Genomic DNA, 22,669 nt, shown 5'->3' on the forward strand with positions numbered 1-22,669 from the left:
AGTGCCATTCCCAGTGCCATTCCCAGTGCTATTCCCACCATTCCCAGTGCCATTCCCACCATTCCCAGTGCCATTCCCACCGCCATTCCCCCCATCCCCCGCCCATTCCCCCTCCAGGCCCGTAACTCAATCCCTCTCCAATCCCAATCTCAGCCCATCCCCATCCTCTCCCACGCTCCCATCTCCCCCCCGCTCCCCCCGTTCCCATCCGGTGGGCGACGGCGTCACCGTGCGGCAGCTCCGGGCAGCGCCCGCGCCCCCGCCGCTCCGCGACCCCCGGCACCGGGGGGCTCCGGCCGCTCGGCGGGGCACAGCCCGGCCCCGGTGGGTGCGGGTGTTCCCGGGCTGCGGGGCGGGACGGGGGGCGCGGCACCCGGGGGGTTCCGGGTGCTCCCGGGGAGCGGCCGCGGTGCCCCCGCCGCGGGGCCGCCTCCTGCCGGTGCCGGGCGCGGGGTCGGGGCCGCCCGGACTCCCCGAGCACCGCGCGTAGCCCCGGGGGAGCGGGGGGCGGCGGGGGGGTGCAGTGGCGGCGCCGGGCCGGGGGGTGGCACGGCCGAGCCAGGCGGGAGCGCGGCGGAGCCGGTGATGCTGCCGGGGAGGGTCCCGGTGCCCCGCATCCCCACCTTCCTCTCTCCCTGCAGCACTGCGCTCCCGCTTCCCGGCGGCCCGGCAGCCTCTCATCCCCGCCTCCCGGTGCTGCCCGGTATCCCCCATCCCTGCATCCTCCCATCCCGCCATCCTGGCAGCTGCATCCGTGCTGCCCGGCGTCCTCCCGTCCCTGCAGCGCTCCATTCCCGAGTCCTCCTCCCACCCCCGTGTCCCTGCGTCCCTCCATCTTCCCATCCCTGCATCCTCCCAGCCCCGTGGAGCCCCCCGAGCAGCTGAGCCGTGACGCCCCGTTTTGGGGAGCAGCGGGGGTGCCCGGGGGGCCGCGGGTAGGCTCAGCACCGGCCCCGCGGGCTCGGGACCCCCCGTGCCCACCCTCGGCACGGCCGGGGATGAGGCAGCGCCGGGGGGGACGCGAGCGGCGCCGCAGGTAACGGTACGTGCCGGGCCGCGACCCCACCCCAAAATTACCGGGGGCGTGTGGAGGACTGGGGGGGTTGGGGGAGGCTGCAGGAATAATCGGGGTGCAAAGCAGTCCGTGGGTGCCCGGCCTGCCCACTCTGCAAAGCCGGGGGGGACCCCAGACAGGTGGGAATGGGGTGGGAAAAGGGGGAGGGGGGTGGAAGGCGGGGGGGCTGCGGCGATCCATGCCGGGGTCTCCCCCTGCCAGCAGCTGGAGGCAGCTCGCAGCCCCCAGCCCACCATGCCGTCCTCCAAGAGCGAGAGCGACTTCTGGATCGATGGATCCCACCGGGAGGCGGCACTGGAAGATTTCTACATCGTGGGCCCCGAGCTGGGACGGTACCGGGCGGGGAGAGCGAACAGGGAGGGGCTGGGAGGGGCAGGAGCCCCCCGGGAGTTGGGAGCGGGTCCTGGTTGGGGCAGGGTGGGGAGAGGGTTGGAGGGAGGCAGGAGGGATGGAGGGAAGCAGGGAGGGATGGAGGGATGTGGGGAGAGGTGAGGAATACAGAGGGGATGGATTGGGGAGGTGGAGGGATTTGGGGGAGGGGGATGAAGGGGAATGGGGGGTGAAGGGGTGCAGGAAAGGATGCAGGAAGGGAGGGACAGATACAAAAGGGATGGATGGATGTGGGAGGAATGGATGAGGAGGGATGGAAGAATGGAGGGATGCAGGAAGGGGTGGACAAGCAGGAGAGAAGGATGGATGCAGAAGGGCTGTGGAAGGATGGATGAGGGGATGGATGGTGACAGACCCTCCCCTCTGGCGCTTGGCCTGTGCTGTGATGCTGCAGCCAGGGTCTGGCAGCGCTCACTGGGGGTTTGCAGGTTGGAACGGGGGTCCCTGGGGCTGAAAAAGCCGGGAGGGGGGGAAACATCCCACAGCGGGGGGAATTATCTCGGAAAAAGCATCGTGCGTGCCGGGTGGGAAGGGGATTTGTGGTTCCATGGCGCTCGATAATCCCGAGCGCTGGTTTTTCCCGAGCCATCTGGGCACTCGGGGCTGGGGGTTTGCAGGTTGGAACGGGGGTCCCTGGGGCTGTGGAGATGGATATTCCTCATTCCACGGCATCATGGGGAGACTCATCTCTCTTCTGAGCACCCCAAGGCTTTGGGGGTGGGTGATGAGGGTCCTGCCTGCAGCAGCCCCCTGCAAAGGCCAGGCAGTGCCAGCCTCTGCAGAGCCTGAATTCCCAGCTCTGGATTTGGCTTGGAGAGCCGATCTGAGGGCTGTGATCCCGGTGCCCCTCGGGCAGGGGGTGCCAGGGGGTGCCAGGAGGCCGTGCTGGCAAGGCTGATGATCCCGTTTGTGGGGGCTCTGGGCTGTGCCAGGGGGGGAGGCAGCTCTGCCTCGGAACCCTGGCTCTGAACAGGGGGATTTGGTGGTTCAGGCTGGACCAGCCCCAGCTGCCTCCGGGTTTCCATCCTCAGAGAATCCTGCAAAGCAGCAGTTTTGGTGAAAGCAGGAATTTAAGGGTTTGTATCAAGGTGTGGTCACATCAGCCCAGGGTTTGGCAGCACCCAGCCCTGCACAGAGGGATGTAGGACAGGAGGACAGGCCTGGAGCCCCTGGAATCCATCCATCCATCCATCCATCCATCCATCCATCCATCCATCCAGTTTCAGCACCAGACTTAAATCAAACTGGTTTCAGTCCCGGAGCCACCCGCTCACGGCGCGTTGGGATCTGGGTGGGATTTGGGCTGCTGGGAGCCCACTCCCCATGCACAGCTCTCCCTTAGAGCCTCTCCTGGCAAGTCTGGACCCAGCTCCGGCTGGGAATCCCCGGGGAGCAGGAGAGGGATGGAGGGAACCGTGTAGGGATGAGGGGACAGCGGGGAGGACCCAGCCTGGGGCTGCTCCCGGCTCTCACACCGGCCACACATTCCAGGCTCTCAGCAAACCCCATCGTTCGACATTTTCCAGTTCATCTGGAAAGCAAATGCAATTATCTCCCGTCGCAGGCAAGGCTGATTGGGGATATTTATTTGAGGCCTTGAGCGGCGGCTGCGGGGGCCGGGGGCCGAGGCGTGGCGAATTCCGGCAGCGCTGCCCTAATTGGGGACGCGTGAGGGGCAGCGCCACGGGCACAGCGGGCACAGGAGCCACCCCGAGTCCTCCTAAACGCCGAGCCGAGCGCTCCTAAATGATCTCGTTAGCGGCGGGAATCAGGCTGGGAATTGTCCGTGCGGAAAAATGTAGAGGGAGGGTGAGAGGCGACAGATCCCGGCTGGGATTCAGCTGTGGACAGGGGGTGGAGGGTCCTGCCCCGTGACCAGCCCAGCTGGGAAATTCCAGCTATAGTCTCGTGGCTTCTCCCACTGGAAGGGCGCTGTTGTGGCGGTCGCAGCGGCAGCGATGCCATTTTGGGGTCAAATTGCAGCTTTTTGCCCTTTTTCCTGAGCTGGAGCAGGTGGTGGCCGCCCTTCCCCTCCCAGCTGTAACAATTCGTTTCCAAATCGCTTTTTATCTGTAAACTGAAGTTTCGTGGAGAATGTTTGGCAAAAGGGAGGAAATGTTTTGGATCTGGGCGGGGCTGGGGCTCGTGGATCCCGCAGCATCCCGGACCACGCTGGTACCCGGCGCTGCCGTTGCCATGGGAACGCCGTTCCCAACTTCAGCCGGATGAGTTGCAAAATCTCCTCTGGGTTTGAAGACAAATCCCTCTTCCAGGAGAGCCCCCGGGGCTCCCTGCCGGGGTGTTGGTGGGCTCAGGGGAGGTTTCGGTGTGAAAGTCGGTGGTTTTGGGGATCTGATCTTGCCGGGCAGCTCCAGGCACAGCCTGAGCTCCGTCCCAGAAGGCGGCGGAGCCAAAGCGGGTAAAACTTGGCCGATTGCTCGGGGGCAGGAATTAATCTGCCGGGCAGGGAGACGGAATTGCAAATGGGCCCCGGAACGGCCGGGGGCGCTGGGCTGATTTCACCGTCCAGCGCTCAGGAAACGCGATTAACTGGAGCTGAGATCGCCCTCGGCCGCGGGGTCCCCGTGTCACCCGCGGCGGTTTCACCTGGCGGGGATGGGGCCCCGGAGGTGTCGCTGTCGCTGTCCCCGGCTGTCGCTGTCGCTGCGAGCGGGGACACGGCGGCTCCGTCCCGTCGTGAAAGCCGCTTAAGGGTTTAAACCCCCTGTAGAACTCGGGTTTAATTAAAACAGCCTCAGCCGGGAAAGCCGGGAAGGACGCGGGAGGGGGTGCAGGAAGGGGAGGGGTACAGGAGGAGAATTCAGGAATGGGGGGATGCTGGAGGAGGGAGGTCCATGGAGAGCAGGATCCATGAAGAGTGGGATCCACGCTGAGCTCCCAGGGCCTGGCACTGCCAAAGGTGCTGGTGGGGGGCACAGGGGGAGCGGGACCCCCAGCTCTGTGCCAGCCTCACGTCCCCCCTGCCCTCCAGGGGAGCCACCTCGGTGGTGTTCAGCTGCCAGGAGAAGGGCACGGGAGCTCCCTACGCTGCCAAGATCCTGAAGAAAACGGTGAGTGGGGCTGGGGATGGGCAGGGGGAGCAGCAGGGAGCTGGGGGGAGGGCTGGTGGTCTCTCCTCCCCTGCCCCTTGGCACCAGGATGGGTGAGGGGCTGGCACCGGGCATCGCTCCCAAAATCTGGGGGTCCCACATGGACAAAAGCGCTGGGATTTGGGGCGGGGGAGAGCTCTGGGACAGACATGGAATTGTGCTGGGTGTGATGTGGGGGTCTCTGCGTGGTGGGGAGCCAGAGGCAGGCGTGGCAGCACAGGTGACACGAGCTCTGCACGGGCTCTGCTTCCCAGATCGACAAAAAGATCGTGAGGACGGAGATCGGGGTCCTGCTGCGGCTCTCGCACCCCAACATCGTGAGTAGGACCCTGGTGACACAGCTGCCACCTCCCTTTGGGTCGGGTCCACGGCTGCTGGGGGTGGGTTTGCCCTTAACTCAGCCTGGTGCTGAGGGAAGGGCTGGAATGTCCTTGTCCTCACCCTGTCTTGGTGCAGGGATGAAGGCAGCACCCCATGGAAAACCCTGCCTGCACCCCGTGTCCCCTCCTGCCCCCCGTGTCCCCTTCCTGCCCCCCGTGTCCCCTCCCTGCCCCTCTGACAGCATCCAGGTGATTCCCCTCTCCCTGCCACATGAAATTCCTGGTCCTTGCAGCTCCTTTGAGCTCTGATATCCAAGGCTAAGGACCCCCCCCTGTCCTCCCCCTTCCCACAGCCTGGCTTGAGATTTCCACCAGGGAGGCAATTTCCATCGAGGAGATCAAATGAATCCCACGGAAAATTGCCTGTCTGTAATGAATCCTGCCAGGAGAGATAAAAGGGGAGGCCAGGGCCGTGGGGCTGGGGCTGTGTCCTGCCTGCTCAGCACTCCAGGGATAACAGGAGCGGGGCTGGAGCAGATCTAATCCAGCCAGGGCTAGCACAGCCCCTCTGGAATGCCAGGGGCTGGGGGGCTCCGTGCCCCCCACGTCCCAAAAAAGCTCATTCCCGACTGCATGGTTCCACTGGGAAACTGCAAAAGGATCATGGAGAACACCTGAGTTAAGGAAATGACACGGAAAAGCCACCTGGGAGCTGCTGTGGGGCTGAGGGCTGGGACAGGCCCTGAGCCCAATCCAAACAGGAGCATGTTGGGACATCACTGGGACATTGTCAGGACATCACTGGGACATTGTCAGGACATCGCTGGGACATTCTCTTGCCGTTTCCTTGGCTGCAGCATCCCTCAAACCCTGGGCACGGCTGCTCCCAGCCCATCCCATCCTCAGAGCTTTGCTCTCTGGAGAAGCCCAGAACTTTCCTTCCAAGAGATGAAGCCAAGAGAAATCCCAAACATCCCGAAAACAGATAAAGAGGTCAAAGCACTGGGGACAGGTTGTCTCTAAACCTCTCAGCCAGCTCGGCTTGGGCCCATTTTGGGGTGTTTCAGGGCAATTTGGTGCTTCAGCCTCTTCCATGGAGACATCTCCCCCATCCCAGGACATCTGGGCAGATGCAGGGATGAGAGCCAGGATGGGAATCACACACTTGGAGCAGCCCAGGTGGATGGGAAGAGGCTCCTCTCTGATGTGTTATCAAGAACAGCACAGAAAATCCAATTTCCTCCCTCCCCTCTCCAGGCAGCAGCTCCTCAGAGCCACAGAGGAGGATCCAGCCCGTTGGAATATTTAAATCCCTGAGGTTTCCGTGGGGTTCTGCTCATCCCAGGTTCAAGTGATGTTTGAAGAGGAGCTGCTCTGCTCCATTATTGACGCCGGCGCCGCTATCGTGCGGCACCGACCTCGGCAGCAGCTGATAATAGGATTGTAAACTTTTGAAGTTAATAGGAAAATTATAGTGCTCCGTGTATTATTATAATGCAATAAGCTGCCACATAGTGTCTCTCACCCCGCAGGGGATCATGGCTTGTCACCCAGCCTGGGAAGGGAATGATTAAAGCCCCATGAAATTCGCAGTGTCACAAAAGTCTTAAGAAGCATGAAATTCTTGGGTTTCCATTTTTGTAAAAAAAAAAAAAAAAAGGAAAAATTGCATTTGGACATCGCTTGAAGAGAGAGAATTGTTAATTCTAGATGGGCTGTGGAGGCACAAAGGGCTCGTGTGGGAGCCAAAGCACAAAAAGTCAGGAGGAAAACACGGGTTTGGTGCCTCTTCTGCTGCAGAACAGCCCAAGGGACATTTCCAGAACCTTGACCCCAGAGTGGCCGTGACCTTGCAGGGTGTGTCTGGCTCTCCCTCACCCCATCCCAGGTGTGCAGGATCAGGATCCATCCCGTGGGATGCAGCTGGAGTCACTCCCACACCACAGGGCTGGATGGAGGCTCCGAGGTGTCCATGGAGCTGCAAAATTCCAATGCTCTCAAGGAGCTCCTCTGAGAAACAAGCTCGGAGATGTGAAGAGGGTCAGGGCTCTGCACATTCCCAGATTCGTCTTTAATCCCTGTTAAGTGAGCAGGGCTGCTGCAAAGAGTTCAAAAAATTCAGGTGAAAACAAATCAAGAGTGGGGAAAAACCAAACAAACAGAGGAAGGAAATGTTTGCCCTGGAATAACCCTTTCCACTCTCCCTGGTGGCCAAAGTCTCCTCCCAGCACAGCCAGGATGCATTCCTGCATCCCATATCCCATATCCCACATCCCTCATCCTACATCCTACATCCCATATCCCATATCCCATATCTCATATCCCATATCTCGTATCCCACACCCCATATCTCACATCCCATATCTCATATCTCACACCTCACATCCCATATTTCACATCCCATATCCCATATATCACATCCCATATCTCATATCCCATATCTCGTATCCCACATCCCATATCTCACATCCCATATCCCATATTCCACGCACCCAAAACCCACATCTCACACTTCACATCCCATATCCCACACCCCACGTCCCATATCCCATATCTCACATCCCATATTCCACACCCCGATCCCATATCTCGTATCCCACACCCCATATCTCACATCCCATATCTCATATCTCACACCTCACATCCCATATTTCACATCCCATATCCCATATATCACATCCCATATCTCATATCCCATATCCCATATTCCACGCACCCAAAACCCACATCCCACACCCCACATCCCATATCCCACACCCCACATCTCACATCCCATATCTCATATCCCACATCCCTTTTTCCCACACTTCACATTCCTCATCCCACACCCCACGTGCCATATTCCACACCTCACATCTCATATCCCACATCCCATATCCCACACCTCACATCCCTCATCTCACATCCCATATCTCACACCCCACCCCCCACATCCCATATTCCGCACCTCACATCCCATATCTCATATCCCATATCCCACATCCCATATCTCATATCCCATATCTTATATCCCATATCCCACCCCCCACATCCCATATTCCGCACCTCACATCCCATATCTCATATCCCACACCCCACACCCCTCATCCCACACCCCACACCCCAAAATCCCTCCTGTCACCCTTTCCAGATCAAGCTGAAGGAGATTTTTGAGACGCCCTCGGAGATCGCGCTGGTGCTGGAGCTGGTGACGGGGGGAGAACTCTTTGACAGGTACAGATGGGATCTGGAGGGTGGATCCTGCGAGGAGGAGGAGGATGGAGGGGGCTGAAGGCTCCGTGTGCCCACAGGATCGTGGAGAGGGGGTTCTACAGCGAGCGGGATGCGGCGCACGTGGTCAAGCAGATCCTGGAGGCTGTTTCGGTAACGTGGCCCTGGGGACAGCCCGGTGAGGGGGGGCTTGGGGGGGCTGCAGAAATATCCCTGGGAGGGGCACCCAGAGCTGCCCCCATCCCAAACATCTTGTTTGTCCACTCGCCCTTGGCCTTCCAAAGGCACCACTGGGAGAAGATGGATCTGCTCTTAGCGGGGATGAAGAAGAGGAAGGAGGAAGGTCAGGGCCGCTCTGCATCCCAGAGTTTCCATGGCAACAGGAGGGTTTAAAAACCAGGAACTCCCAACTGGAAACGGATCCACCACAGTGGTGGCTGGTCCCAAGTTTGTGACAGGTCCCCGGTCGCTGCTGCCACCTCCCAAATTCTGTCTGAGGCCGTTCCCTTCCTTTTCACAGCCCACTTTTCCTCTTTTTTGCAGTATTTGCACCAGAACGGGGTCGTGCACCGGGACCTGAAGCCGGAGAACCTGCTCTACGCCGACCTGTCCCCCGATGCCCCCCTCAAAATCGGTGGGTTGGGGACCTGCCCGGGGGTCCTGGCACGGGAGGGGATCCCAGTGCCTGTCCCTGATGGCACTGCCACCCCTTGTGTCCCTGCAAGGTGACTTTGGGCTCTCCAAGATCGTGGATGAGCAGGACACCATGAAAACCGTGTGTGGGACACCGGGGTACTGCGGTGAGCCGGAGGGGAACGGGGAGGGAGGGACCCCTGGGGAGAGGAAAATTGGGGTGAGAGGGACATTTTTGGGAGAGGAAAATTGGGAAGTAGAGAGGGAGGGAGAGGCGTTCTGGGGAGAGGAAAATTGGGGAGGGAGAGAGAGACATTGTGGGGAGACAAAAATTGGGGTAGAGGGAGAGAGGGACATTGTGGGGAGAGGAAAACAGGGGAGGGAGAGAAAGAGGGACAATCTAGGAAGAGGAAAATTGGGGAGGGAGAGAGAGAGACATTTTGGGGAGAGGAAAATTGGGAAGTAGAGAGGGAGGGAGGGACATTGTGGGGAGAGGAAAACTGGGGAGGGAGGGACATTCAGGGGAAAGGAAAATTAGGGTGAGAGGGAGGGGGGGACATTTCATTTATCCCCTTTCCTCCCCATTTATCCCTTTTTCTCCCCATTTATCCCCTTTCCTCCCCATTTCTCCCTTTTCTCCCCACCTGCAGCTGCCCGGGGTGGTTTTCTCCACTGGAACCCCCTCATGGGTGTGTTTGACCCCCCAAATTTTCCTTCCAGCCCCCGAAATCCTGCACGGGTGTCCCTATGGACCAGAGGTGGACATGTGGAGCGTGGGTGTCATCACCTACATCCTGTGAGTGTCACAGCCAGGGGACACAGCGGGGTGGCTTTGTCCCCTCTGTCCCTGCCACAGGGGTGTTGAATTTTCCAGGGTCCCCAGGACGAAGGAGGAAATGAGTATATTGAGTCTATGTTTTTAGAAGGCTAATTAATTATTTCATATTATATATTATATTATTTTCTATTATTATTTTATATTGTTTCAATATTACAATTTTGTAATATTTTTATATTATTTTCTATTATTATTTTATATTGTTTTAATATTATAATTTTATATTATTTTATATTATTTTCTATTATTTTATATTAAATAAATAAATACTACACTGAAACTATACTAAAGAATAGAGAAAGGATACAGACAGAAGGCTTAACAAGAATGAGAATGAAAACTTTCTCCAGACTCCTGACACAGCTGGCTGTGATCGGTCATTAAATAAAAACAATTTCCATGAAATTAATCAAACAACGGATAAACAACATTCCAAAGCAGCAAAACGCAGCAGAAGCAATCAGATAATTACTGGTTTCATTTTTTTCTCTGAGGCTTCTCAGCTTCCCAGGAGAAGAAATCCTGGCGAAGGGATTTTTCGGGAAGGTGACAGTGACAGGGGGGTGGCAGGGCTGGTGGCAGCGTGTCCCACGGCTCTGTCCCCCCAGGCTCTGCGGCTTCGAGCCCTTCTTTGACCCGCGGGGGGATCAGTACATGTACGGCCGCATCCTCACCTGTGACTACGAGTTCGTGTCCCCCTGGTGGGACGAGGTGTCCCCCAACGCCAAGGATCTGGTGAGTGAGGCAGAGCTGGGCCTGGGAAACTGTCATGTTTATTTATTTTAATTTATTTTATTTTATTTTTAATTCTTATTTTATTTTATGCTTGATTTTCTTTTCTTTTAAATTGAATTTTATATTTGTTTATGATTCCATTTTCATCCCTTTATTTATTAATTACTTTATTTATAACATGGTGATTGTTTATTTTATGATTTCATTTTATCCATTTATTTATTAACTCTTTTAATTATATTTATTTATCACATTTTAGTATTGATTGATTCTTTATGATTATATGTTTATGTATTTATGGTAAGTTTTTATTTATTTATTACAAATTTTCATTTATTTATTTATCATTATTTGCATTATTGGTTTCACTTATTTTATGATTTTATTTTTATCTATTTATTGCATTTGTTTATTTCTTTTCATTTATTAACCACATTTTTTTATTTCATTATTTTATTTTCACGTATTTACTACATATATTTATCTAATTAAATTAATTTATTCCCCACACATTTCTATTAATGATTTCTTTTTCCACGTGAATTCATTATTTATTTATTTATTATGACATACTCTTGCTTTCTTTAATTTCCTTTATTTATTCCTTATTTTTTATGATTTATTTTCTGATTAATTTTGCTTCTTTCTTTATTCTTTATTCTTATGATCGATTCTAGGATTTATTATAATATATATTATATATTTATTATAAATATTTATTCTTTTAGCGCGAGTTACTTGGAAATGACAAAACTTGGTGCTTTCAGGTCAGAAAATTGATCGTTTTGGATCCCCAGAAGAGGCTGACGGTTCAGCAGGCCCTGCAGCACCCCTGGGTCACCGGGAAAGCGGCGAAATTCGCTCACATGGACAGCACGCAGAGGAAACTGCAGGAATTCAACGCCAGGAGGAAACTGAAGGTCAGCGGGGACCCCCGGCACCGTCGGGGACGTGTGACAGCACAGCCAGGGGACAACTGTCCCCAGCCACGGCCGGGAAGGGCAGAACGCTGCCAGCACCATCTTGGAGTTTGCAGCGGTGCCAGGGGATTTTTGGGATGGATTTTAGGGAAAGGTTCCTCCCCCCAAGGGTGCTGGGCACCAAATTCCCTCGATCCTGGCCCCGAGGCTGCCGGAGCTCCGGGAGTTAGGGGTGGGATTGTTGGGGGACAGCACAGGGAGGGGACACCTGTCCCCAGCCACCTGGAAGGGCAGAACGCTGCCAGCAGCCTCTTGGATCCCGAGGGACAGTTTGGGGATTTTTGGGATAGAATTTAGGGGAAGGTTCCCCCCACCGAGTGTGCTGGGCACCAAATTCCCTCAATCCCAGCCCCGAGGCTGCTGGAGCTCCAGGAGGTTGGAGCACAGGCCTCAGCGCAGGCCTCAGTGCATTCCCGAGTGACCACCCTGCCGTGGCCCCAGTGGCCGTGTTCCAGAGTGACCACCCCGCCGTGTTCCAGAGTGACCACCCTCCCGTGTTCCAGAGTGACCACCCCCCCGTGTTTCAGAGTGACCACCCCACCGTGGCCCCGGTGGCCGTGCCAGGGGCTGGCTGTGACAGTTAACGGGCCCGGTGACACCGCCCAGCCTTGGCCGCTCCCGAGATCCCCCAGAGCCGGTCTGGGCTCGGGACATCCTCGTGTCGTGTCCTGCCAGCCCCCGGTCGCTGTCCCTGTGTCTGTGCCCGCCGGCTGAGGGGACGAGGCGGTGACTTTTCTTCCCACTCTGCAGCAGTTCGGGCCGCTGTGGCTTGGGAGAATCCCCAAAAACCAGGCACAAAGAGGATTTTTCCCACCTTTCCCTGCAAAGGCAGCAAGTTGTCTTTAAGGGGTTCTTGTAAATAATCCTAAAGGGTTTTTTTTTAAATTTTTCTGGCGTAGCTGTGGCATGTCCAGCACTGTCACCAACCCAGCTGTGGGGTTGCTGCTGTGTTAGGAGGGGTTTTAGGAGCCTTTGACCCCAAATGTTCGATCCTCTCTGGAGAACAGCCCGTGCCAGTGCTTCCCTTGTCATTCCCAGGCAGCAGCCGAGCCCTGGGTTGTGTTTTTTTGGGTGTGTTCCCCACCTTCAGCTTTGCTGTGGATCCCTGCTGGTGGTGGTGGGGTGCACACGGACTGGGAATGCTGGTCCAGCCTCCCCTTGGCGTTCCAGGTCAGGATTGACACAATTCTAACACAGGAATTTGAATATTGGGAGATTTTGCCACGTAACTGCTGTTCCCTGAGGGAGGTCAGTGAGCTTATACCTTTCTTAATTTTTATTTTTTAATGAAATCGGCAGACAAACTACTTGAAAAGGAATTTTTCTTTTTTTTTTAAGGCAGGAAAAAAGATGACTATTTACAGATTTTAATAGAGGGCAAGTAAGCAGACAGCAAAAGCCATATTCTATGTGGGAATTGCAGAGAGCTGGTGGGATCTGCCAGGGTGTGTTCAGGGTAAAAATCCCACCTGGAAGGGAATAAATTTGTACAGGAGGTTCACTCCCCCAGGATGGGGGCGCAGGATTGAGCAGCTGGGGTGGGAAGGGCAAAAAAACCCCCAAAATTGGATGTTTTGCCAAAGGTGATGCAGCGGTGATGGACCTGAGGGAGACAGAGCAGGGTCAGGAGGGTGAGGTCAGAGCAGGGGGAGGAAAAATAAATTTTGGGTTTAACTCCAGCACGAAGAGAAATCAAAATAGCTCCGAGTCAGGATCCACCCCAGAGCTCAGTGGGGTTTGGGGAGCCAAAAACAGAGAGAAATGGGGTGTTCAAGAGGGGTTTGATTGGGAAAAAAATCATGGCTTGGCTAGAGCTGCACTTCTTGAATTTGAGTTGCTCTTTTGTGGGGAAGCAGCTGCCCCAGGGGGAAAGGAAGCCGCTGATCCCGTGGGACTCTGCAGCACAGGGAAATTCCCCTTTTTCCTTTGCATTTTTGGCAGGAGTTTTTCCCTCTCCTTTTTCTAACCCTGAGGGCTGAGCCTTGCAGGGTGCTCAGCGTCCATCCCCGTCCTGGTGTCGTGTCGTGGGACCTGAACTCCACCTCGTTGTTTCCCAGCCCGGGTTTTAAAGACTGTTTTCTATCCTTCGACATGAAATGCTGATTAAAACCCCTCGCACCCCCAGAGCCTGCAGAGCAGGGAAGAGGCTGAGCAACAGTTGTAGGATCCCCAGGAAAACGGGAATTACACTCGACAAATCAATTACACAAAGTATCTCCAGCAGGAGGAAGGAGGGGGCCTGCAAGAAAAACCAGAACTGGAGTTTGTCTCTTATTATTCCATATTTAAAGACAGGAAAAATGCACTCCTGGGGGCGAGCCTGGGGAGGTGCATTTTGGGTCTGTTGCTGTTTGCAGAGCGCGTTTGAGTGATTATTTCAGTGTGGTGGTGACAGTTCTGGCAGCCAGGTGTTGATAACCAAGTAGAGACAGTGAATAAAGCATCCAATCTCTGAGCGTGGGCTCCCTGGTCACTGTTTTCCTTGGAAAGCTAAAGATTGCCGTGGGATGGGTTGTGTGAAAAGATCTTAAAAGTTTAGTAGTAATAAAGTGGTTATTAAAATAGTAATGTAATTAGAGTAATAAAAATTGGAACAATTGAGATTAGGACAATAGGAGACAATAAAAACAAAGAGTTACAGACAGTCCAGGTATCTCTTTCTGGGCAAAATAAGCCCAAAAAAGAACCTACGTTAAGAGAGGATTAACCCTTAAAAGCAACAGCCTGTTGCATGTTCATACACCTCATACATGGTGCATGAATTCCATTCCAACACAGGATTCTGTCTGGTCACTGTCAACTTCTTCCTCTGAATGCAGTCTTCAGAGCTGAGCAGGAAGAAGTTAGTTTATTCTGATAATGGGGCAATAAATTCTCTTTCTCTGAAAGATTTAGGCGTCCCGTGGCTGCTATTTTTTCTTTAGACAAAAAAGTATTCTACATAGCAGAGTTTCTATTTTAACATTATGTTATAACCTAAAACTGTATTTAACACGCTACTTAAGAAAATTAATACAGCATCGCTTTCTAACACAACACATATAATATTCACGTTAATATTTGCCAAAAGCCAATCATAAAATACGCATTTTTCACACCCAGGGACACTTTCCAGTGCGTCCCAGGCTGCTCCAAGCCCTGCCCAGCCTGGCCTTGGACACTTCCAGGGATCCAGGGGCAGCTGTGGCTGCCACCAGGGAAGGTTGGGGAAGGCGGGCGGCCCCTGTGAGGGGAGGGCATTGAGGGGTCCCGTCCCTCCCCTCACCAGGGAAGGCTGTGGGGGCGACCCCTCTGAGGGGAGGCTGTTGAGGGGTCCCGCTCCTCCCCTCAGCGGGCGCTTGGAGCGTTCCATCCCTCCCGGAGGGGGGTTTGGGGTCCCGTCCCTTATGGAGGGGTCTCTGGACTGGGGGTCCCGTCCCGTCCCTCCCCTCACGCTTCGGGTTTGGGGGAGGGTCCCGTCCCTCACCGGGTGCGGGATTCTGGGGGGGTCTCTCCCCTCACCGGTTGGGGTTTGGAGGAGGGTCCCGTCCCTCCCCTCACGGTGGGGGGGTTTGGCCGTCCCGTCCCTCCCCTCACGTGGGTTTTTGGGGCCGGGCGGTTCCCGCTGTCCCCGCTCCGCCTCACGGGGGTCCCGCACCGGCCCCGCCGCTCCGGGCTCGCTAACGGCCCTTCGTTCCTCCCTCCCTCCGCCGCCGCAGGGCCGCGATCCCGGAGCCCCGGCGATCCCAGCGCCTGGACCTTGTAAGTACAGGAAGATCTTTAGTATGTGTTTTTTTAAAGCCTTTGAGGAAGCCCTGCGGGATCTGAGGCCGCTCTGCTCAGGTTTCTGTTGTCAATCGTGTGTAAAAATTGGGATCAAATGACGTGGAAAAAGTCTACCCGGTGCATTATTTTTAGGGTGTAGTTCCCTGTTTTCAGGGTTTGGTCGCAGGAAGCTGTGCATTGGGCAGGCCCACGGCTGCGTTGTGTAATTCCTGGTAGTATTTTCCTCACACAGCAAGAGCCACTTGTGCTCCTGGAAATAAGGAATTCATGAATCCTGGGATCGTTTGGGTTGGAAGGACCTAAAGCCCATCCAGTCCCATCCCTTCCACTATCCCAGGTTGCTCCAAACCTTGTCCAACCTTGGATACTTCCAGGGATGGGGCAGCCACAGCTTCTACAGAAAAATAGAATTTAAGATATAATATTAAAGAGAAGCTGCAGGGTGATATCAGTGATCCTGAAGGTAAAACAATAATGACTGTAGTAATATGTTTGATTAAATCCTGTATTTCCTTAAAAAATAAAGACCACAACGGACAAAGGTGGGTGACTCCTTTATTCCCTTTTTTTCCTCCCTCAGAACACCTTGCCCTTTTCCACGTGAAGCTCAGCCATGACTGACCAAGAGTTCATTCTCTGCAAGTGGAAGAGGCGTTTGTGGCCAGCCAAGGTAAGGAGGAATGAGGAAATGTTTGTGGAGGTTGCTTGGAACAGAGCAGGAAGGAAGGGAGAGGTCCCAGCAAACGTGTCTGAACTTGTCTGAGCTGTGGAGATACCAACAGGAAAAATGGAGAGGGCCTGGAGCGATGGGAATAACTTCTCACAGCCTGAGGGCAGCGTTGGATGGGGCATTAGGGAAAAATTCCTCCCTGTGAGGGTGCTGAGGGCCTGGAATGGATTTTCAGAGAAGCCTGGGACAGTGAAGGAGTCCCTGCCCTTGGCACGGCTGGGATGGGATTGAAGATCCCTTCCCAGGTCCATCCTGGGATTTTATCATTCCACAATCTTAAAGCTGCTCCCAGGCACCGTCAAGCTGCTCTTAGATAAACGTTTTGCTGTTGGTCAAGATTTTAAATGAAGATTTCTCACTTCTGTTGCAGGTTTTGTGCAAACCTGGAGTTGCTGGGGGCAGTCCTGTTGCCACCACAACAAGGATGGGATTGAAAGCTGAAATCCTTGGCTTGGAGAAGCAGTTGAGTATCCTTGTTCCTATCACACGTTTGCATTCTTAGAGGTTAAAACATAAGGGGAAGAAAGGAATCCTTTTATCTGAAGGTGCCGGTGAGATGGGATCCTGGATTTGCAGAAGGTTTAGGAGTTTAACCCTAGCCAGGACAGGTTGGGGGAGGGAATGTTTGGGGTTTTTGCTGTCTGAGAGCAGTTTTGTGGTGCTGGGAGTGTTTTGCTGCCGGTTCCAGTCACCTTTTTGTGCTCCAGGGTCAGTGTGAGCTCTGCAAACGTGGTTCCCCTGACAGAGGAGAGGATCAAGGACATCGCCTCCACCTTGGGTGAGGAGGGAGGGGCCCAAATGTGCTGCTTTGTGTCTTTTGTGGGTGTAAAATACCTGCAGAAACCCAGCCTGGGGGGGATAAAACTTCTGTATTTCACTTATTTTCTTTTCCCCTTTTCCATAAAGTTGGAAAATGGGTTAAAAATTTATCATTTTCTTCTTCCCTGGGGTGGCTTGTTGGAGGGATGGTGAAGAAATGTGAGTTTCCCTCAAAATGAGGCACTTCCAGCTTGGTCTTTGTGTGTCTCCATCCTTTGCCTTGGGAATTGTGGATGATTTAAGTAGTAAAAAATGCACCTTAAAAGAAACACTACGAGTAACATTTATTATTTCTTTAGTAATACATTTGTTTATGGTAGAATAATGAGGACCATTTCATTTATTGAATATTTTTCCTCATCAGAGCAAAAGAAAAGCATGAGTGAGGCCGTGGAGGAGCTGCAATATCGCTGTTCCCTTAAAATTGCCCTGGATATTCTCCATCAGACTAACTCCAGCAATCAAATGCCACCTGCAGAAGGACCAAATCCCAAATTTTCCCGGGAGAAATGTGCCCCACCCACCCCCTCCCAGAGCTTCTTGTTGCGCTCTCGCTTTAAAAAGTCGGAACCTGAGGCTGCCAAGAGGAAAAGAAAACCCCAGAATAACTGTGGGCTGAAGGATGATCCCAAAGCACGCGGCCAGGGAGGTCCTGTGGCTCCAGGAGGGAGTGGAAAAGCACCTGGAAGTGGCACAAACCCTGCCAGGTGTGGTGCCAGGAACTCGAGTGTGGCACCAGCCCCTGACAGTCACAACTGCAAAAATCCAGAACCAAAATCATCACCCAGACAGAGGAAAATCCAACCCAAAATGGGGAATGGAGTTTCCTTTAAGCCAGAGGCTGGAAGAAGTCAGCAAGGAAGGAAAAGATGTAGGGATGATTCCCCCCCGGATCAAGCACAGGTGGCTCCTGAGGAGGGGTCTCCCTCTGTCTCCTCTAAATCTGGCACCGTGGAACCTTCCAGAAAGACAGGAACTCAGCCTGGGAAAACATTCCTGGATTCCTCCTGTGAAACTGCCTCGGATGAGTTGGAGAAAAGCATCAGCAGTGAGAGTGAGAGCCTGGCAAAGCAGCTGGATGGGAGGAGAGAGGCGGAGGGTGGAAAACACCTGGATGGGGCAGGTGTGGCCTCAGGCACAGACAGGAAATGCAGGAACCACCCCGGATCCTCACCTGGGCCTTCTGGTGCCTTCCCTCAGCCTCAGGAGGAGGAAAACCAGGATCCCTCACACCTGGCTGGGAATAAAGCCCCTGACTCTGAGGAAGATGAAGGTGGGCAAATCCCTTGGGGAAGGGAAACCTTCATCCTGTGTGGGTGGTGAACGCTGTTACTCACCTTGGAATGTTGCTTTGTTTTTGGGGAAGTGGCTCTTGAATTGCTGCTTTAATTCCTTTTGGTTTCCATTCCTGGGAAGCAGAAATGCTGATCCCTTCAGTGCTGGGGAGGGCTTGGGTGGTGTTTGGGTTGTCTGGAGTTGCTTGGGGTTTTCCATGGAAAGCTGGGGGTTTTTTGAGCTCACACTTGTTTTCCCTTACTGCTCTCTGATAAATGGAGATTAAATGTTTTTGAATGAGTAGGTGCAGGGTCCTGAGACCAGCCCCATTCTTTTCCCCTTTCCCTCTTTTATCCACATGACCAGGGAATTAGGATTCTCTAATTAGAAGCGTGCAGGTGTGTCAGATCCCCTCTAGGTCACACTCAGGTGTGTCTCACCTGTTCTGAAGCTGATCCTGTCCTAATCCCTGGATCCTGGTGCTGTTGGCAGGGCTGGAACCCTCTGGGATGTCTTCCAGGAGAGTTTCCTCAGAAAGCCTCCCTCCACTCTCACCTCTGGCAGATGAAGAGGAGGAAGATTTCCCAAGCGTTCTGTCCCATCGAGGTGAGACATCAGCAGGGCTGAGGCTCTTCCCCTTCTGGGAGCTTCAGTTTGCCTGCAGTCCCTGGAGATTCCAGGAGGGAATCCAGCTGTGTCCAGGCTCGGGATCAAATGCATTTCCTGGGTCCATCAGGCATTTTGCTGCAGAATAAAAAAAATTCCTGAAACTGGACAAGGGCCTGGGATTGAAGTTGCTGGGTTTCAGTTCAGGACTCCCTGTGCTGCATTTTGGGGTCACTGTTAAAGCACTGAAGAGAAACTCCTGGAGTTTCTCCTGGAGGAAAAAAAGAAAGGGGCAGCATCTGTCTTGTTTTATTTTTTAAATGTTTTTTAAGGAAAATTTCCCTTCTTTTTCACCAGAACCCAAATTCTTCGAGGAAGGGATGTTGGTGTGGTGCAAGCTGCGGCGGTATCCGTACTGGCCAGCAGTGGTAAGAGCAGCTCCTGCCACCTCACAGCCTGCTGATAAGGAGCAACTCCCAGTTCTGGAGTGACTTTTGCCCTTCCTGGAAGTGTTAAAAGACCTTCCAGTAGAAGCATTTCAAAATTGATAGAAGTCAATTTGTGCTAAAAGCACTCAAAATGTGGTCACTTCACACCTGTTTGTACAGAGCACAGGCCTATCCCAGTTCTTTTATCGTGGAGCAGGACTTTGTTCCCAATTTGCAAAAGAAAGGAGAAGCCCTTTGTGCACTAAAAATACTCCCTTGGGGGAACTGGTTGCTGTTTCTGCTTGAGTTTTTTTATATTTGTGTAATAAAGCAAAGTTACAGCAACAGGAAAAATTCAAGTGTGGGTTGTAGTGGGTGATATCCACAGAAAAATATCCCTGCTTTAACAAGATTAGGATTTTTGAGGCTTTATCCTCTCTCCAGGTAAAAACAGTGAAGAGGAAGCACCGGAGGGCCTGTGTGCTCTTCATAGATGGCACCACAAATGAGAAGAAAAAAGGGTAAATGTGGATTTCCATCCCATCCTGAATTTCCAGTCTCTGCTATTCCATGTCCTGTGCCCTTTTCCTGGTGCAGGGGGAGGACAGTCCTCTCCAGGTTGATCTGGGAGGGAGGGGCTGGGGCAGGTGAGGGTTGTAGGTGCTTTGTCATGCTGCAGGTTGAGGCAGCTCCCAGTCCCTGGGAGGAGCTGAGGAGTCAAAAACAAAACAAAAAAAATCCCCTGGAATGCAGCCAGTGTTTTCCTTGTGCTGCCTGAACTTTCTGGAAACACTGGGCTGCCTTTAACTTTTCTCTAAACCAGGTACTTCTCATTTGTTAGAAGATTCCATACTTGCTGTGGAAGTAAAAAACATTAAAATTTGTGCTCCTTAATTCCTTGGGAAGTGGGATTTTCAGGGAGAAGCAGAGCTGCAGTAAATCAGCAGGGAAATGGGGCAGTTGAGTTGCACCTCTGACTGTGTTTCTTTAAAAGTTTTTCAGTGTCTCTGAAGAGCCTGAAACACTTTGACTGTGAGGAGAAGCAGAATCTCATTGTGAGTATCCCAGAGATGTGGAACTGCAGGACTTGGGCAAATACAGTGGGAAGTTCAGGATATAAATGGCCAGGGGGGCAGCGTGGGGCTTGGCCCCCTCAAAGCCACTCTCATCCCTGTGACAGCTCTGGCAGGAGTTGTTTTACTGTGAGGAAAAAATGACCATGGACCATTTTTTGTCCCCTGCTTGGCATCCTGGGCTGAAACTCTTGGAGAGCTGCTGGATTTGGGACAGAAAATCCTCCTTGTTTTGCAGGAACGAGCCAAGGAGAACTATTCCAGGGAAATCGAGTGGTGCCTCCAGCTGATCCGGGACTATCGGATCCGAGTGGGTAAGGAGGGGAAGGTGACCATGAAATCACCAAATCCCAGCATGGTTTGGGTGGGAAGGACCTTAAACCCCATCCAGTGCCCCCCTGCCATGGGCAGGGACACCTTCCACTGTCCCAGGGTGCTCCAAGCCCTGTCCAACCTGGCCTTGGACACTCCCAGCTTCTCTGGGATCTCATCCTGAGATCCAGCAGGAAAAGGGAACACCAAGCTTTGATTCCTGGGTGACTGGAACTGATCTCTGTCCCTGTTTGGGTTTTTAGGCTGTCATTCTTTCACTGGATCCTTCCTGGAGTATTTTGCTGCTGATATCAGTAAGTGAATCCATCCCTTTGGGAATTCTCTTGGCTAGGTAAAAACTCCTCTCAGCAATAAAATTCCTTATTTTCTAATGATACAGCTATGAAAAAAAAACCTCTTTGTACATTTAAGTATAAATTCTTGTGGTTTCTCTTTCAGGCTACCCAGTGAGGAAAGAGGGATACCAGAGTGTGGTGCAGATGGCATTCCCAAACACAGGGGAGGAAGAGGCTGGACAGTCTTCCTCAGACACCTCCCCCCAGAAACCCCCGAGGAAGCTCCTCCCTGACAGGACCAGAGCTGCCAGGGACAGGGAGAACAAGAAGCTGGTGGAGTTCATAGTGAAGACCAAAGGGGCTGAAGAGCATCTGCTGGGCATCTTGAAAAGTGGGAAACAATCCCGCTGGCTGAAGAAATTCCTGAATTCCAGCCGGTACATGACCTGTGTGGAGACTTACCTGGAGGATGAGGAGCAGCTGGACCTGGTGGCTGGGTACCTGAAGGAGGTGTACAGGGAGATGGACACCAAGAACCTGCACCAGATCCTGGGGGATGGCATCAGATTCATCTCAGATGTGCTTTTACCTGAGGTGAGGGAGGGGGAAGAATGAACTGCAGAGTGGTAAATGACACTAATTCCAATTATTTCTTCCTTTGTGTGACGTGGTTCTTGTGGAATGACATGGAGAGAGTTCCCAGAACTGAGCTAGGCAGGAATATTCACCCCTGCCTACAGCCTGAGTCACTCAAATGCTGGTTTTTAAGCACAGAAAGGAGAAGCTTCAGGTAGATTGTTGTTTTTAAAAGCACACTGATAGTTTTCTGATGTATTTTAATTACCCCTGAAATGCTTCAAAGCTTTGTTTTGGGGTTTTTATTTTAATTTGGCAACTTCTCAGGGTTTTCTTGGTCCTTTGTGTGTGTCGAGGTGGGGGGTGGTATGTTGGCTGTTGTTAGTTGTTGTGGATACCTTGTGTTCTTCCCAGGAATTTTCCCAGGAGAACATTAACTCGTATAGAAACAAAATTACTGTGAAGAATATTTTAATCTGAGGATAAAAATACCCCCCAGGGGATGATACAGAACAATTTCATATTTTTTATTTAGGAATTTTAGATGCTCAGTGAGCAGTTTCATCCAAATTTTATAAGTTACTGGGGAACCTTTTTTTCAAAACATGCTCAGCTGAGGCACTTTCAAATCCCTGGCTATGGTTTAGTTTTGCTTATTGATTATTAACTATTTAATGCTTTTCTAGGCCATCATCTGTGCCATTGCTGCCGTGGATGACATTGATTATGAGAAGGCAGAAGAGAAGTACATTAAAGGACCACCTGTGAGCAAAAGGTAGATTATTTTAGGATTTTCCAAGGGTTTTTTACTCATTTGTTGTTGGATACAGAAAAGGTTTCAGGTGAGGGCATGAGAGCTCAGCATCCTCCTCCTTTGAGAGACAAAATGTGGAAAATGTCCCAGCTGAGCTGCTCCAACCCTGTGAATTTAATTTGTCCTGGTGATGTAATCTGGACAATAATATCCTGTTTTAACTTCAAACCTTCTATATTTTTCTTTCCAGAGAGAGAGAGTTGTTTGATGAACAAATCCTGGGAAGCAAAAAGCTCAAGACTGAGCCAGAGCCTGCAGAGAGCTGAGGAGTGGCCAGGGCTGTCCTGGGCCAGGTGTAAATAACCAGTGGTGCTTTGTATAAAACGTGGCATTCTTTGTAAAGTCTGTAAGCCTGTGGAGAGCTGAGGAGTGGCCGGGGCTGTCCTGGGGCCAGGTGTAAATAACCAGTGGTGATTTGTGTAAAACGTGGCATTCTTTGTAAAATCTGTGTGTATGTTCCCAAATCCTCTGCTCCCAGCCCTTGCTGCTTCCCCTGGCATTGCCGTGTTCAGGATCTGCCTGATCCTCATCCATCAGTGCCCTCCTGGGGGGCTGCCAGAGACCCCCAGGGCTGTGCAGAGCTTCTGCTGCTCCACCGTCTTCCACGTGGGTTCTTTTAGCCAAACACCCGACTTGGGAAGGGATCTTGTCCTGCTTTGTGGTGCCTGGTGGGCTCCTTGCTCC

At 52.9% G+C, this 22,669-nt stretch overlaps 2 protein-coding genes across 2 annotated transcripts; both read left to right on the forward strand.

The window, feature by feature from the left end:
• The first annotated feature begins 1,309 nt into the window (after nucleotides 1-1,309).
• On the forward strand, nucleotides 1,310-11,875 carry LOC121360792 (calcium/calmodulin-dependent protein kinase type IV-like). The gene is made up of 11 exons (XM_041480876.1): nucleotides 1,310-1,407; nucleotides 4,458-4,536; nucleotides 4,830-4,892; nucleotides 8,026-8,108; nucleotides 8,186-8,258; nucleotides 8,649-8,739; nucleotides 8,831-8,905; nucleotides 9,459-9,534; nucleotides 10,185-10,311; nucleotides 11,079-11,349; nucleotides 11,733-11,875. The coding sequence occupies exons 1-11, from the start codon at nucleotides 1,310-1,312 to the stop codon at nucleotides 11,873-11,875; spliced, it is 1,179 nt and encodes a 392-aa protein (XP_041336810.1).
• A 2,613-nt stretch (nucleotides 11,876-14,488) lies between these two features.
• PWWP3A (PWWP domain containing 3A, DNA repair factor) lies at nucleotides 14,489-22,309 on the forward strand. The gene is made up of 14 exons (XM_041482545.1): nucleotides 14,489-15,032; nucleotides 15,637-15,726; nucleotides 16,157-16,248; nucleotides 16,494-16,564; nucleotides 16,970-17,878; nucleotides 18,373-18,486; nucleotides 18,844-18,914; nucleotides 19,359-19,435; nucleotides 19,909-19,969; nucleotides 20,226-20,301; nucleotides 20,563-20,613; nucleotides 20,759-21,189; nucleotides 21,858-21,946; nucleotides 22,176-22,309. Exons 2-14 carry the CDS (start codon nucleotides 15,670-15,672, stop codon nucleotides 22,249-22,251), a joined length of 2,175 nt encoding a protein of 724 aa, XP_041338479.1. The 5' UTR covers nucleotides 14,489-15,032; nucleotides 15,637-15,669; the 3' UTR covers nucleotides 22,252-22,309.
• The last annotated feature ends 360 nt before the right edge of the window (nucleotides 22,310-22,669 follow it).

Source organism: Pyrgilauda ruficollis, unplaced genomic scaffold, assembly GCF_017590135.1.
Source record: "Pyrgilauda ruficollis isolate IOZ18807 unplaced genomic scaffold, ASM1759013v1 scaffold115, whole genome shotgun sequence".
In the NCBI taxonomy this organism is placed as follows: Eukaryota; Metazoa; Chordata; class Aves; order Passeriformes; family Passeridae; genus Pyrgilauda; species Pyrgilauda ruficollis.